At 38.2% G+C, this 17,687-nt stretch overlaps 1 protein-coding gene across 2 annotated transcripts in view; it reads left to right on the top strand.

Annotated features, from left to right (window-relative positions):
* ARHGEF9 (Cdc42 guanine nucleotide exchange factor 9) overlaps positions 1 to 17,687 on the top strand; it is a 418,109-nt gene that overhangs the window by 143,011 nt on the left and 257,411 nt on the right. The window contains exon 3 of one of the 2 annotated variants that reach the window (XM_021080633.1): positions 9,969 to 10,113. The exons of the other annotated variant lie outside the window; for it this stretch is intronic. Within the exon in view, the coding sequence (XP_020936292.1) occupies positions 9,969 to 10,113 (145 nt within the window). The remainder of the gene's footprint in view (positions 1 to 9,968; positions 10,114 to 17,687) is intronic. 2 annotated transcript variants of the gene reach the window in all.

The following is a 17,687-nucleotide window of genomic DNA, read 5'->3' as shown; positions in this document are numbered from 1 at the left end:
CTGGGATTAATACCACTTGGCTGTGGTGTATGATCTTTTTTATATGTTGTTGAATTCTGTTGGCTAAAATTTTGTTGAGAATTTTTAGATCTATGTTCATCAAAGATATTGGCCTATAATTTTTTGTTTGGTAGTGTCTTTGTCTGGTTTTGGTATTAGGGTGACGGTGGTTTCATAGAATGTCTTTGGGAGTGTTCCCTCTTTTCCAACCTTTTGTAAAATTTAAGAAGGATGGGTATAAGTTCTTCTTTGTATGTTTGGTAGAATTTGCCTGTGAAGCCATCTAGTCCTTGACTTTTGTTTGTAGGGGGTGTTTTTTTATGACATATTCAATTTCATTTCTAGTGATTGGACTGTTCAGTTGATCTATTTCTTCTTGATTCAGTTTTAGAAGGCTGTAAGTCTATAGAAAGAAGTCCATTTCTTCTAGGTTGTCAAATTTATTGGCATATAATAGTTCATAGTAGTCTCTTATGGTTTTTTGTATTTCTGTACTACCCATTGAGATTTGTCCTTTTTCATTTCTTATTTTGAGTTCTTTCTTTCTACTTGGTGATTCTGGCCAGAAGTTTGTCAACTCTGTTTACCCTGTCAAAGAAACAGTTAGTGGTTTTATTGATTTTTTTCTATTGCTTTTGAATTTCTATTTTAGTGATTTCCCCTCTGGTCTTTATGATTTCCCTCTTTCTGCTGACTTTAGGGTTGTTTGTTCTTCTTTTTCTAATTCTTTAGTGGTGGGTTAAGTGGTTGACTTGAGATTTTTCTTCTTTTTTGAGGAAGGCCTGTATTACTATGAACTTCCCTCCACATACCACTTTTGCAGCATCTTATAGATTTTAAATGGTTGTTTTTCCAATATCATTTGTCTCAAGGTATTTTTTAATTTCTTTTTTTTTCCTTTTTTGCTTTTTAAGGCTGCACTTGCAGCATATGGAGGTTCCCAGGCTAGGGGTTTGAATCAGAGCTACAGCTGCCGGCCTATGCCACAACCACAGCAACATGGGATCCAAGCTATGTCTGTGACCTACACCACAGTTCACAGCAGTGCCAGATCCTTAATCCACTGAGCGAGGCCAGGCATCAAACCCAAAACCTCATGATTCCTAGTCGGATTTGTTTCCACTGAGCTATGATGGGAATTCCTTAATTTCCCTTTTGATTTCCTTGTTGACATATTGTCTTTTTAGTAGCATGTTGTTTAGTCTCCCTGTAGTCAGCTTCTTCTCATTTCTTTTCCTGTGTTTGATTTCTAGTTTCATGCCATTGTGGTCATAGAAGATACTTGAAATAATTTAATATACTCTTAAATTATTTTAGCATAGTTTTGTGGCCCTGTATGTGGTCCATCCTTGAAAATGTTCCATGTGCACTTGAAAAGAGTGTATATTCTGAGTTTTTTGGGCATAATGTCCTGAAAATATCAATTTAGTCTAACTTTTCTATTCATTTAGGAACCCTGTTGTCATACTGATATTTTGTCTAGAGCATCTGTACATTGATGTGAGTGGAATATTAAAAACTCTCCTACTCTTATTGTTTGGGGAAATTTCACTTTGGACAATGTTAGTGGTTCAGATGCTGTGTTTCCTTTAAGGGCAATGTTCCTTGTGGAAATGTCAAAAAGATAATTTTCCTCTACTTCCAAAGAGTCAAATTTAGAACTATACCCTAGAATCTTATTAATAGCTAAAGAGGTAGGTAACAGTATTAAATTCAATAATTCATAATCATAGGGGCCATTTTTAATGTATTTTCATTGGAAATAAGGAAGCCACACTTCTTCCCAAACATTTCAAAATCATGAGCCACCATAATAATAATAATAATATCTACTATCAGTATAAATATTGGCCATTTTATCCTTGGCTAAATTAGAAGCTTGTTTTAAGAGCATATGATTTAGCTTATTTGGCCAAAGTACTCTAGGGAAAGATGCTGCCCCAAAAGCAATTGTAGTAGCATACCCATGTTACCTTTTAAAAAAATAAGAGCCAACAGTGCAACATGAAAAGTCAATGCTACCTCCCCATGGGTCCCAGCCATTCTCAAGAGCCCAGCTACCAGGCATTGGCTACCAGCTATGCCCATTGCCTCCATCTCCCTGGCAGCACATGAAGGCCATACACCAGCACAAGTATAATAGCCTGCACACATTGAGGAAAAAGATAGCAAGCATCCAAACTAAAAGCAGCCCTCATGTCAAAAAAGAAAAAAAAGAAAAATAGTAAGCCCTTACAATCTACCCAGGGGCCCTCCAGGACTATGGTATATAATAGCCCTCCAGAGCTATGGTAGTTGTTTTCTTTAAACTAAAAGAACAAAAAAAATATAAGCAAAATGAAGATGCTCAGCAACCATTTCCAGTTTAAAAAAAAAAAAAAGCAGGAGAATTCCCTTGATGCTACAAAGAATGAATCAGAACTTTGCAGTCTAACTGATACTGAGTTCAAAAAGAGATAGTGAAAATACTGAAGGAATTAAGAGCAGATATGAAGGAATTAAGAGCTGATATGAACAGTAATGCAGATTACATTGGAAAGGAACTAGAAAATATAATGAGGAGCCAAAAAAAATTAGGAAATTCATTTGCAAACCCAAGCTGAGTTGAAGGCACTTAAGAGCAGAATGAATAATGCAGAGAAACAAATTAGTGACCTCAAAAATAGAATAATGGAAATCACATAATCAGGACAGCAGGAAAAAACCAAATTAAAAAAAAAAAACATGAAAGCAATATAAGAGTCTAAGGGATAAATATAAAGTGGGCCAATCTATGCATAACAGAGATTCCAGAAGGAGAAGAAAATGAAAAGGGGATTGAAAATAAAGTTGAAGAAATTATGGTGGAAAACTTTCCAAATCTAAAGGAAACAGATATCAAAGCACTGGGAACTGTATCTGGGCACTTATGATAGAGCATGATAATGTGAGAAAAAGGAATGTATACCTGTATGTGCGACTGAGTCACCTTGCTGTACAGTAGAAAATCAACAGAACACTGTAAACCAACTATAGTGGAAAAAATAAAAAACATTATAAAATAAAAAAATAAAGGAAACACATATCAAGATACAGGAACCACAGATGGGCCCCAAACAAGTTGAACCGAAATAAACACACACCAAAAGATATTACAATAAAAATGGAGAAAAAATTAAAGATGAGAGGATTTTAAAGGCATCAAGGAAAAAAAAAAGTTAATTTTATGGGAACCTCCATAAGGCTATCAGTTGATTTTTCTACAGAAACACTACAGGACAGAAGACAATGGCAAGATATACTCGAAGTTCTAGAAAAGAAGAAACTATAGCCTAGAATACTCTACCCAGCAAGAATATCATTTAAAATTGAAAGAGAAATAAATTATTTCTCCAACAAATAAAACCGTAAAGAATAGAGCAGTACCAAACGCATTCTCAAAGAAATACTGAAAGGGCTCCTCTAAATAAAATCTAAGTAAGAAGAAATAGGCTGGAGGAAATCACAATTGGAAAGTAATCACTTAAATAAGCCAATATACGGAACTAAAAGAAAAAAAAAACTATTGTGAAAGTGATTACAAATACAAGGAACAGGAAAGGATAAACATGAAGATGTTAAAAAAAGGACATCAATATCCCCCACATCCAAAATGCAGGGAAGGAGTGTAAGAAAATCTTGACTCTTTAAAAAAAAATAATTAGAGTCAAAAAACAATAGATCCCAGTGCTACACAGCAGGACCTCATTGCTTATCCATTCTAAGGCAATAATCTGCATCTATTAGCCCCAAGTTCTGAATCCATCCCACTCCCTCCCCCTCCCCCTTGGCAACCACAAGTCTACTGTCTAAACCAGCTATAATGAAAAAAACAAAAATCATTATATAAAAAAAGCAATAGAAAAAAATCAATAAATCCAAGAGCTGGTACTTTGAATTGGTAAATTGTATTTATAAACCTCTGACCAGACTCACCAGGAAGAGGAGAGAAAAAACTCAAACAATATAAGAAATGAAAAAGGATAAATCTCAATGGATACTGCGGAAATACAAAAAAAATATGTATATAAGAGAATACTTTGAACAATTATATGCCAACAAATTTAACAACCTAGAAGAAATGGAAAACTTTCTGAAGACATAGAGCCTGCCAAAACTGAATGAAGAAGAAACAGATCAATAGAACAGACTGATCATTAGAGATGAAATTGAATATGTAATAAAAATGCCCCCTACAAACAAGTCCAGAGCAGATGGCTTCACTGGCAAATTCTACAAAGCATACAAAGAATTTATAACCATCCTCCTTAAATTTTCCCAACAGGTTGAAAGAGAAGGAACAAACTCCTGAAGACATTCTATGAAGCCACTATTACCCTAATATGAAAACCAGACAAAGATACTACCAAAAAAGAAAATTATAGGCCCGTATCTTTGATGAATATAGACACAAAAATTCTCAACAAAATTTTAGCTAACCAAATTCAACAACTTATAACAAAGATCACACACCATGACCAGTAGTATTCATCCCAAATTCACAAGGATGGTTCAAGATATGCAAATCAATCGACACCATACACCACATTAACAAAAAAAAGTCAGAAACCAGATGAGCATCTTAATAGATGCAGATAAATCATTTGACAAAACCCAGTAACCAGGCATGATAAAAACTCTTACCAAAGTGGGTATAGAGGGAACATAACTTACATAAGAAAAGTCATGTATGACAAACCCACAGCCAATAAAATACTCAACGGAGAAAAACCTGAAAGCCTTTCACTAAAATATGGAACAAGACAAGGATGCCCACTCTCACCACTGTTATTCAACATAGTATTGAAAGTCCTAGCCACAGCAAGACAAATGAAAAAAATAAAATGTATTCAAATTGGAAGAGAAGAGGTAAACTTGTCCCTGTATGCAGATGATATGATATTGTATATAGAAAACCCTAAGGACTCTACACAGAAGCTATTCAAACTGATCACCAAATTCAGCAAAATAGCAGGATACAAGATTAACATTCAGAAATCAGTTGCATTTCTGTATACAAACAATGAAGTATTAGAAAAGGAATACAAAAATACAATATCTTTTAAAATTGCACCCCAAAAATGAAACACTTAGGAATAAACCTGACTGAGGAGGTGAAAGACTTATATGCTGATAACTATAAATCATTAATCAAATAAACTAAAGAGGATTCAAAGAAATGGAAAGCTATTTCATGATTCTGGATGGGAAAAAATTAATATCAGTAAAATGGCCATACTACCCAAAGCAATTTAGAGATTCAGTGCAAACCCTGTCAATTACGCATGACGTTTTTCACAGAATTAGAACAAACAATCTAAAAAAAATTATATGGAACCACAAAAGATCCAGAATTGCCAAAGCAATCTTGAGGAAAAAAAAACCAAGTAGGATTCATAACTCTCCCAGACTTCAGACAATATTACATAACTACAGTAATCAAGATGGTGTGGTCCTGTTAACACAAACAGACATACAGACCAATGGAACAGAATAGAGAAACCAGAAAGAAACCCAGATACCTATGTTCAATCAATCATTGACCAAAGAGGAAAGAATACAAAATGCGAAAAAGACAGTCTCTTCAGTAAGTGGTGCTAGGAAAACTAGACAGCTGCATGTAAATCAATGAAACTAGAACACACCCTCCCACCATGCACAAAAATAAACTCAAAATGGCTTAAAGACTCAAACTGTGAGAAAGAGAATGTATATATGTATATACATATGTAAAAGATATATATATACACACACACACACACACACACATATGTATGACTGATCACTTTGCTCTACAGCGTAAATTGACAATTGATTGTTAAATCAACTAAAATAAAATTTTTTTTAAGAAAATTAAAAAAAAATTGGAGTTCCCATTGTGGCTCAGTGGTTAACGAATCTGACTAGGAACCATGAGGTTGTGGGTTCGATCCCTGGACTTGCTCAGTGGGTTAAGGATCTGGCATTTCTGTGAGCTGTGGTGTAGGTTGCAGATACAGCTCAGATCCCACATTGCTGTGGCTCTGGCGTAGACTGGCAGCTACAGCTCTGATTAGACCCCTAGCCTGGGAACCTCCATATGCTGAGGGAGCAGCCCAAGAAATGGTAAAAAAGACAAAAAAAAATTTTTAAAATTAAACATAATACAAAATACCATAAAATTCCTAGAATAGAACATAGGCAAAACATTCTCTGACATCAGATGTTTTCTTAAGTCTGTCTCCCAAAGCTATAGACATAAAACAAAAATCAACCAATGGGACCTAATTAAACTTACAAGCTTTTCCAGAGCAAAGGAAACCATAAAAAAAAGACAATCTATGGAATGGGAGAAAATAGTTGCAAATATGCAAGTAGCAAGTGCTTAATCTCCAAAATATACAACCAACTCTTACAACTCAATAGCAAAAAATCAAACGACCCAGTTGAAAAATGGGCAGGGGACCTGAATAGACATTTCTCCAAAGAAGACATATGGATGGCCAACAGGCACATAAAAAATGCTCAATGTCACTAATTATTACAGAAATGCAAATCAAAACTGCAATGAGGTACCACCTCACACTGGTCAGAATGGCTATCATTAATAAGTCTACAAAGAAATGCTGGTTAGGGTGTGGAGAAAAGGGAATCCTCCCAGCCTGTTAGTGGGCATGTAAATTGTTAAAACCACTGTGGAAAACACTTTGGAGGTACCTCAGCAAACTAAATATAGAACTACCCTAAGATCCAACAGTCCCACTCCTGGCATCTGGAAAAAATTTTTATTGAAAAAGACACATGCACCCATATGTTCATTACAACACTATTCACAATAGCCAAGACATGAAAACAACCTAAAGTCCATTGACAGATGAATGAATTAAGAAGACGTGGTACATATACAAAATAGAATACTACTTAGCCATAAAAAAGAACAAAATAATGCCATTTTTAGTTATACGGCTGGAACTAGAGATTCTCATACTACATGAAGTATGTCAGAAAGAGAAAGACAAATACCATATGATAGCACTTTTATCTGGAATCTAATATATGGCACAAATGAACCTATCTACAGGAAAGAAGGAAACTCATGCACGTGGAAAGCAAACATGTGGTTGCCAAAGCGGGAAAGGGATGGAGTGGGATGGACTGGAAGTTTTGGGTTGGTAGATGAAAACTATTGCATTTGGAGTGCATAGGCAATGAGATCCTGCTGTGTAGAATAGGGACCTCTATCCAGTCAATTTTGATGAAACATGATGGAGGTTAATGTGAGAAAAAGAATGTATGTATATGTATAATTGAGTCACTTTGTTGTGGAGTAGAAATTGACAGAACATTGTAAATCATGTATAATTTTATAAATTAAAAAATTAAAAAATAAATAATAAAAATAATTTTAAAAAAGAAATTAAAAGTTTAGCTTCTGGATCCTCCTAAGACTTAATCTTAAAGGGACAGTTTCTGACAAATTCAGAGGAAAAGGGCATGGGGAGAGTTTCAGAGAAAAATGAAAGTTGGATGATTGAATTAGTATGGGACAACTGAAGTTATAGAGGTGTATGATGTGTAGAAGTGAAGGATGAAGTTGTTGACAGATACGGAGTCTGGCCATGAGTAGAGGAGGGAGAGGCAGAGACAACAAGATGGCATCAGAAAACAAGCCAGAGACAAAAGAAGGCGAGGAAGAAGGGCCTGAAGCTTTGAGAGCTATTTTATCTTTCTTTAATCATTTGTTTGCTTTAGTTAATCTTAAAATATTATTTTCCAAAAAGGCATTTGTAGATTCCTGATAATGTTGGGAAGCCTCAAAATACCAATATAAATATGAATTCCACTCAGCTCTGGAAAATTTTGGGCTATTGAAGTGCAATTTGTTTTTAAGGAAATTAAGTTTGTGGATTTCAAAGTTTCCCATAATGGCCATTGGTATTCTAAATTGCCTTTGGTCAGGTTGGTTCATTTAGTTTAAAATGCACAAGAGAAAGAACCAAGGTTTGCCAGAGTTCCTGTGGTGGAAGGTGCCCTTAAAATGCTGAGATAACTGAGATCTGATTTCTCAAAGGTTTTTCTATAGAGTAAAGGACAATTTTCAAACAGTTTAACTGGCATATAACACCAAGAGCAATTCTAATAGTTTGCAGACTTGAATACCAGCCATTTCTAAGGAAGCAGCTTGGTCCCACAGGAGCCAGGCCAAAGGATTTTTCAGCCAGTTTCCAGTAAACAGCTCCTCTTCCAAAGTAATAGGCTGATGCCTGAAAAACCATCACATTTTCAGAGGAACAGCTCCTATTTCTGGAAGAATTGTACTGAAGGTGTTTTTAGCCAGCTTCTGTTGATACAGTGTGATGTTAAAATCAGATCAAATTGCCAAACAGATATTTGCATACAGAACCAGGCTTTAATGAGAACGATGAAACCTTAAAAGAGATCCCAAATAAGCCTGGAGAGCTTCACATACAAAGAGTTCAGATCCAAGAGAAAGGCATATTTTCAAACTCCAGAGTTGGGGAGAAAACAGTGAGTAACCATGGGCTTAATTATGGGTAACACACCTGTTTGCTCACCAATATTCTGGTCCCTGTTTAGGCCACCAAAATGTTGTCCCCAAATAAAAATACTGCCAGATATTTTGCCAGCAAAGATGTTTTTTATGCTGGATTAGCATAGAATTCCAACTCAAGTTCTGCCACCATGGTGAGCCAAATCTAAGTCCCTGCACAACAAGGGAAGAACACTCTTAGATGAAAAGGAAGTGGGGAGGGCTGTAGTAATGAAAGAGTACATGGCTTTTCATTGGCTTAGTTCTTGCCCAGAAAGGATTCTTCTTTCTTCTTCCTTTTGGGCTCTGCTATCATCAGAGGTCCTAAAGTTCCCCTTCTGGTCTCTGCCCTCTTTTTAATTTAAGTTCCTGCTTATTAGTTTTTTATACCTTTGCCATCCAAACTGTTAACTTCTCTGTACATCCAATCCTCTTAGGGATGGATAATACAGGTGGAAAAAACTATGTTCACAGTGACTTAGGAGTACTAAGGAGGAACTTAAAGAATGTAGGTCCAGGAACTATTTTTTATCTTTTCTAGAAAGATAGCATGGCTGGTTTGCAGTTAGATAAACCTATCATTTATCATTTGATCCCGGGCAATTAATTTATCCTTTCTACCTTTGATTTCCTTACTGTAAAATGGGCTACTATCTACCTTAGGGAGTAGTCGTGGAGACTGAATGATATGGTATGCATAAATATACTCAGTAGGGTATCTGATACATAACGGATACTGCACAGATACTTCATAGATATTACTTTCCTCTTTTTCAACTTGGAGGTCACAATTTTGGAAAAGAAATAAGGATTGAGGATGAAAACACCTGGCTATATTGATATCAAAGGAGGGGACTTGAAATTGGTCTTAGCTAAGATGTGCTTCTGGCAAGAGAAAGTTTCTCTCAGTCTCTCTCATTCTTGCTTTTCCACACATATATAGTCTCTTTTTAAAGTACTTTGTTATGTGCTTTAAGTGCATTATCTCATTTCTTCATCTCACAAGGTAGGTATTATCACTATCCCTTTTATGCAGATGAGGAAATTGAGACTCATCGACATGAATTCATTTGCCTCGTCTCACACTGAGTAAAGGTTAAAGTCAATAGCAAATGCAGAATCCTCACTTCCCCCATTTCAATACGAACCAAACACACAAAAAATCCCCAAGAAGGGATAAACAAATAGGTGCTGTTTTCTTTAATTCAGTTGCTTTATTTTTATTTTCTCTACTCCCTGTTGTCTTTTAGGCTCTTTGTCATTGGATCTTTGCTTGCATTAATTGATGATACACAGTAAACCTGCCTGAATTTGGGAGAAGGACCAGATAGTTCAAATTGGGAGCTCTGTTGTTTAAGCCAAGTGTTGGCTCACTCTCCACCCCCACTGAGTAACTGATCCTGATTAGTTTTCTTTGTAGGTTTTCTTTCCCCCAGACGAACCATCACCAAGGACTCCACCCCTCAAAATCCTCCTGGAAAAATGTCACTCTCTGCCCATCTCAAAGGGCATCCCCCGGGAGCTGGATCAAGTGAGCTGGAGGAGATTCAGAAAGATTTGCACAGGTATGCCTTTTATGCCCTTGTTCCTGAGGCAGGACATGCCCAGCAGGCCTCACACATAGACAGATTGTGTTGACTACCCTTCTTCCACAATCCTTCCTCCCAGTTCCCCAGTACTCTTCCTCAATGGTACTTGAAACTTCACTTAGCAATACCTTGGAATAAATGTTTCCCTTTCCATGCTTTTCTTTTAAAATGCAAATGTCCTTATTTGGGGATCCTTTAATCTCAAAGCACTCAGAAATCTCATTTTCCTCATTTTTTTCCCAGAATCTCTGTATCTAATAATTTCTAAGTCTCGTAAACTCCAATTTCTCCTCTTCATCCTTTTCACAGTGCACTTATAACACTCTCCTGGCCTCAAAGGAACCAATTCCATTTTTCCCACCTCCCATGGGATCATTCTAGCCCTGTCTCTCTTGCATCTTGTTTAGAATTACTCTCTGAGGGTCTCAGGTCCCTTCCCCTTCACTGACCACTAACCATGGAAAGCTCCTCGAGGCTGAAAACAACTTCATTCACTTCACTCAAAACCCAGAGTCTTCCCCCAACCAACACCTCAATTCCTTCCTAGAGCTTCAGGGTACATCTTTTGTAACTCAGCTCGCTAGCCCTGACTTACAGATTCGTGTGGCTCATAAGTAGAGCTCCATCTTCTCCCACAACTGGGAGAATCCATACACTCTTACCTATGGGCCTTAGAACACACATTAACAGTCCCCTAACATGCCCCATCTCCAGTTGTTTTTACAGCAACATAATTTGCATTAATGCTAAGAACATACAAGACTTTGTAGTATTCCTTTCCAAAGTTTTCTATCTTGTCTCCAAGCTCTGGGAACCCTGATCCCACTTCCCTATGACCCAAAGTTTTCTTCAACCCCAAAGATTTGGGAATTGCCACTTCTCTGCTCTTCTCTTTTTTTTCTCCTGACTCCATGTGTTGAGGACATGTGGGATGCTTTGGCTTGGTACTTATTTCCAACCCTGCAATTCTTTGCCAGAATTCTAGGAAGATAAGAGCCAAAGAAATTGCAGGCTTGGGTCTTTTGTCACATCATCTCCTTCAGAAATTCCCAGAAGTAAGGGAGGTGGTAAAAGAGTGAAGAATTCTGAAGGGAGATAATCCTTAACTGTCAAAACTAGGAGAATCTTTAGAGGTTGCTCAGTCATCTTGTTTTATGAATGGGTAAATGGGCTCAGATGGGAGAAGGAACCTGCTCAAGGTCATAAGTCTGTTCATAACAGACTTGTGACTGAGGGCTTCAACCTCCTGACTTTCCACCATCTCAAAATGTGATTTTGTTCCAGTTCTAGGGGAAACTCTTAAACTTTGGAATTTCATGACTTGGTTCCATTCAAGCTCACCTATACTGGATTTGCCAGCCACCTCCTTCCCCCTTAAGAAGACTGCAAGTTGTGGGCACCAAGGCAGCAGTAGACACCTGCCATATTTTCTAAGTCCTTTGCCTGAGAATAAAGCACTCTCACATAATCCCCTGGGAGACTAGGCAAGAGCATCTAAAGAAGGGGATCTGGTCACAGCTGGTTCCCTCCTCCTTTTTTAAGGAAATGAACCCAACCCCCCAGCAATTCAGAGGCTTTTTTAACAGCTGCTACAACTCAACTGCCAAGCACATCAGAGTGCCTCACCCTCACCATGCTCCTGACTGTTAACAGCAAACAGCAGTCCCTCAGGGGAGGACTTAGCAAAGTCAGGGTTAATAGCTATCTTAGGGACTGCTGTGGGCTTATTTATAGATCATTGGTGGGAAAACTTACCTCTGAGTTTGTCATAGGTCCTGCCATCACCTCAGCAGCCACTCTCACCTCAGAGATATAAGTGGCTCTCACATTGCTGTTCTGCTTCTCAATGTCCCAAACAGACACTTGGGTTAAAAATATCCCTAGGGAGGAGAATGGCATCAGTATCCCATTTGGGAAGCCAGTTGTCATTCAGATCCTCTAACATCCCTGGATATTAGTACCTGTTTTACTTCCATATTGCTCAGGGCCCAGAGGACTCCAGTTTGGTTTCTACTGTATAATCTGCCCTTCCATCTTTCTCTACAAACTCTCCTACTATCTCTTCCCTCTTGGCTTCTAACCAGAAGGTTCTCAAGGCAGACTATTATAATGGAAAGAGAATTAGCTTTGGAATGAACAAACCAAAGTTAAAATTTCTGTTCTGTCACTTTGGGAAAGTTGCATAACCTATCTGGACCTCAATTTCACTATCTGATGAAATGAGATACTAGATAACATCTGGCTCATAAGATTATTGTGAGGATAGAGTGAAACAGAATCTGTTAATGTCCCTGTCACAGTTTCTGGATTACAAGGAACTCAGTGATGGCAGTTTCCTTCTCTCCACTGCCCTCTACCAATGTGCCCAAGGATTTCCCCCACAAGCACACACACATACACCACTATAGGGCCCAATCTGAATCTGCCCCAGTACAGACAGGATTACTTCCTCTCCTTCATTCGCTTACTCACTCACACAAAAATTTATTGAGCAAAATTGGAAAGTCAGTGGAATTTGCCTTTTGATAGTCTGGTGTACTGGAAAGGCCAAAAGTTTTGAAGCGAGATATACGTGGATTTGAGTCTTAGTTCTGTCACATATTAGCAGTGTGACCTAGATAGAATAAGTCACTTTACTACTTTGAGACTTAGTTTTTTTTTTTCTGTTATATTAGGATAATCATTTGAACCTTATAGGGGATTCCACAAAACCCAAAAGGAATAACAAACATAAAAGTGCTTTATAAGCTCTTAGGTGCTATACAATTAACAAGATGGGAATGGTAGTAGTAACAATAATAACAAAATTAGAAATGGAGTTATGTCTTACCTAGGCCCTTTACATGGTTGATTATCCATAAATATATGCTGATGTAAATATTAGAATTTGAGATTTATTTTCTAAATAAAGTAGGGCTGAGTTTTCTCCTTGGAAGGACAAGAACCCCGGAAGCATACGCCATGCATGCATATCCGAATGCATATAAACCCTCATATTTGCTGAGCTATGCTCAAACCACTTGAAGCTTGACTAACTCAGGCCTGTTTTGGCATTGACATTCAGATCATTTCCCACTGTGGCCCAACACCTCCCAGTAGGGGCGGTTCTGGATTGGTGTTGACCTAGATTGTTATAGAGTACAGCAAAAAGAATCTAATACCATACAGTTGAACAGCCCTGGGGCTGTTATGAGCAGTCTTAAGCATGACAATGGCTTTGACCAATTAAGAACAAAGTAAAGATGTATCTTTACCCAATATTTGAGTGTTTCTGTGGTGGTGGTGGTGTTAGAATGAAGGAGAGAAGAAAAGACAGCCAACTATATTAGTGAGGTCCCAAGCAAGTTTTATTGACCAAAGAGTTGGCTGGGAACCCTGAGTAAGAACTCAGGTTCCCCACCACTTAGGGAGAGTTAAGTTTTATAGGGCAGGGGTGATGTGTCAAGTCACATATTCATAAAAGGGTGGTTAGGGTCTGGTCAAGGTGGGAGGTTTAATTTTTAGCTGGCTAAAGTTTATTTTATTTTATCTTATTTATTTCCCCAATACATTATTTTTTTCCTACTATACAGCATGGTGACCCAGTTACACATACATTTATACATTCCTTTTTCTCATATTATCATGCTCTATCATAAGTGACTAGACATAGTTCCCAGTGCTACACAGCATGATCTCATTGCTAATCCATTCCAAAGGAAATAGTCTGCATCTATTAACCCCAAGCTCCCAGTCCATCCCCCTCCCTCCCCCTCCCCCTTCGCAACCACAAGTCTATTCTCCAAGTCCATGACTTTCTTCTCTGTGGAAAGGTTAACTTGTGCCATATATTAGATTCCAAATATAAGTGCTATCATATGGTATTTGTCTTTCTCTTTCTGACTTACTTTACTCAGCATGAGAGTCTCTAGTTCCATTCGTGTTGCTGCAAATGGCATTATTTTGTTCTTTTTTATGTATGAGTAGTATTCCATTGTGTATATATACCACATCTTCCTAATTGAATCATCTGTCAATAAATGGCCAAAGTTTAAATAGAACAATGTCCGATAGAACAAATGTCTGATAGCGTTCTGAGGTGCTGGCAAGTACAGGCTGGAGCAGATCTGTAGCTCATGATGACACTTTTATGGCTGTTTTATTGTCCAGAGTTTCCATCTAAAAGATTCCTCTCTGTTTTTAATAGGAAAAGGAGTGAAGGTCTCTTCTTCTGTAGCTTCTTCCTGTTGAGTAGGGCCATCAGTTAGTGGGTAGGGTTATGGTTGGGGGAGTCTGGTGGTATCTGTAGTTCTGCAAAGCCAAGTTCGAGTTGACTCACTTGTCTGTGACTGATTCAATGGTTTTCTGTGAAAAAGAAGAAAACATGAAACAGGGGCGGCCCGGCCATTAGCAGAACAAAGAGAAGGATGAGAGTTATGAGAATGGGGGCTAGCCATGAGATTAAGGAGGAGGCAGAAGGCCAGAAGCCCTGGGTCCCCTGTTGTTGGAACCAGGTTGCTTGTTCTCTTAGGCATTTTATGCCTTCTCTGACCAGTCCTGATTTGATTTTGAAAAACAACAACTCTTTTGTAGGGCTACACAAATTCTCCCTTTTTCTGCTGTAAGGAGGTCTAATCCTCATCTATTTTGTAGTACTATTGTGGCCAGGGAGTCAATTTGATCTTGTAAATAAGTCAATAGATCTGTTATTTCCTTAAGGACCTTACTTAGATATTTGTTCCTGTTCCAATTGCAGTTATGATTTCTATCCTGGCCAATAGGCATAGTAAATGTATTGCTCTGTTTGGCCTTAATAAAGTTGAGATGGGTCTTGGGATGGGATCAGTTTCTAGAGAACATTGGATGGGTGGGGCAAGAAAGGTTAAAGTACAAGATTCAGTCCAGTTAGTTGGTAGGTATGCATATATACTGTTACCACAAAGGAAAAAGAGCCCTTGTCCAAAATCAAGGCAGCCTGTGAGATGATAGGTTACTACATGTTTCCATTGTCCAGATCCTCTACGATTTCCTCCAATGACCTGAGGAACACCAAAACTGAAGATAGTAACTGACATTGCTATGTGGGCTGTTCTCAAAGTTTGGAGTAAAATGGATTTGTTTTTTCCTCAGGGGTGTGGTTTTCAGTATCTATCCTATGTTGTGCTATGTCCAGGAATGCTCTATAGGGTGCAGGTAAATTTAATAACATACCGTGATCAGGTTTGAATTGGAGAGTGTATTGGTTATCTGGGTTAATGTTTAAGGACCAGATTCCTCATCCCTGACAGAAATATAAGCCATATGAACCTATCCATATTCCCCATAGTGCTGTAGGCCTTGGTGCTCAACTTGAGGTCCCAGCCTCTATATACTCATGATAACTTTGGGGTGATAGGTCTATCGTAAGATTACAATACCTGAGGTCCATATTTCCAAGGGTTTTTCTCCTGAAATTACGTTCCAAGGTTTTCTTCTGATACAGAGAGGGACCTTGGCCACTAAAGGGGCTGATAAATACCCTTGCTGTCCTGAAATTGGAATGATGTAGGACAGGAGAGGAGAGACCTGTGTTTGAAATTAGACCTTAAACAAATTAGACCTACCAAAATCTGAGATATCATCTCCTTCTTATAGTTTAAGGAAAACCTGAGTCTGTTCCTAGGCCTATAAGGGGGCAGGACGGGCTTGAAAGGCAGGTGCTGATAGGAATACAAATCCAACAGGGTAAAGAGGAGTTGTGGGTAATGTCTGAGACAATATCTATAGAGGTCTGTAATGAAGGGATTAGGTGGGGAGAGAGCTTGGGACATTAGGATGAGTTTAAATATGATCATTAAATAAATTGTATGTTAGAAGACATAGAATAAATGAGTGCCATGTCAAAAGATCTAGAAGGATATCCAAGAAATCACCTTGGAGCCAAAGGTCAGCGATGTAAGAAAGGAGGTCTCTGTGGTTAGTTAGGTGGTATGAAGAGTCATATGTCAGGTTGTCAATTATGACATTTAGAAAGTTTGTGAGGTGTTTCTTGGTTCTAATTTATTGAGGGAGTAATGATCTGTCATCGAGGTTCTGTTAGTTTTGAGTGATTTTCTTTCCCCAGAGTACTTGATGTACTTCACGAAAGCAGTCTGTGGAGTACCAGGGAACTGTTTTGCAAGGGAGTGTGAGGAGAGCAAATAGAAATTAGATGGCCAAAATGAGGACTAAGAGAATGACCAGGTTAAAGAGAATCTTATCTAGGCCTTGTTATTTAGTCATAGCTTAATAAATGATCAGTGGAGATTGTCTTCAGGTAGTAGTTTCAGCTGTGGCAGTGTTTTCTGCTGCCAAGGAGTCAGTGTCAGTTTCTTCAGGAATTCAGGAAAGTCTCTGGCTGGTAGCAGAGAGCTGAGTAGCTTTCTATTTAGGTGAAGTTGGATAAGGGGAGGAGGTAATGAGAGGGTGTCTAGTTCAGAATTGGAGGCTCATTGAAGCTGGGTGTGATGAATCCATCCTGCTTCTCCCATTAGTTTAGCAGCACTAGGGATGTTGAGCACTACCTGGAAAGGGCCAGTCCATCTGGGTGTTAACAGAAACCCTATGTTTTAGCCAAACCCAGGTTCCAGAATTAGAGTCGAAGGATCATAGTACCGTACAGGAGAGGGTAAATAGTCATTTACATATTGTCTAAGTAGATGGCTGGTTAAATGAGGGCAGGCCATATTTTAGAAAATAGAGAGTTGGGGTTGCCTGTGGCTAGTTGTTGTAAATAAATGATCTTCCATACATTAGTTCAAAAGGACTTATCTCTAGAGTTTTTCTGGGTAAAGCTCATAAGCACATAAGTGCTAATGGCAAGAGGGTAATCTGTTTGTTGTGTTTCAAGGGTTAATTTGGTTAGTTGTTGCTTTAGGAGGGAATTAGCTTTTTCCACTTTTCCTGAGGACTGGGGATGATAAGTAAGATGATAATTCCACTGGATTCCTAAGAGTTTATAGAGTTCCTAAATTATGTTTGAGATGAAAACTGGACCATTGTCTGATTGAAGAGAATTGGGATGGCCAAAGCAAGGCAGAATTTCTTTTAATAGAACTTTTGCTGCTTCAGATGCCTTTTCATTAGTTGTTGGAAATGCCTCAATCCACCCTGTAAAGGTGTCTATCCAGGTGAGTAAATGATGAAAATGTTTTATTTGGGGTACGTGGGTAAAAGTCCATTTGCCAGTCTTCTCCAGAAAGGTGTCCTTGAGCCTGATGTGTAGGAAATGGAGGTGGCCTAATCTGACCTTGAGGTGATGATTGGAAGCACATCTTACATGACTATGTGACCTTTTCCAAGTTTGAGTAATCACTTGGGATATTAGCAAAGGTCTAAAACCTACATGGAACTGATTATGTATGAGTTGTAGTATGTCATGTATTTGTTCTTTAAGGATTATAGGCTTGCTGTGTAGAGTCACGCAGTGGTTTTGTGTCTTTGCCCCTAATTCTGTGTAGTCATGTTCTTGTTGATTATAATGAGGGTTAATGAAGTTTGATTGTAATGGGATGATTTGGGGAAGCTGGGAATTCAAGGCATATCTCTTTGCT

Source organism: Sus scrofa, chromosome X (assembly GCF_000003025.6).
Source record: "Sus scrofa isolate TJ Tabasco breed Duroc chromosome X, Sscrofa11.1, whole genome shotgun sequence".
NCBI lineage: Eukaryota > Metazoa > Chordata > Mammalia > Artiodactyla > Suidae > Sus > Sus scrofa.
Note: the sequence above shows the minus strand (reverse complement) of the source record. Positions and strands in the feature narration are given on the sequence as shown.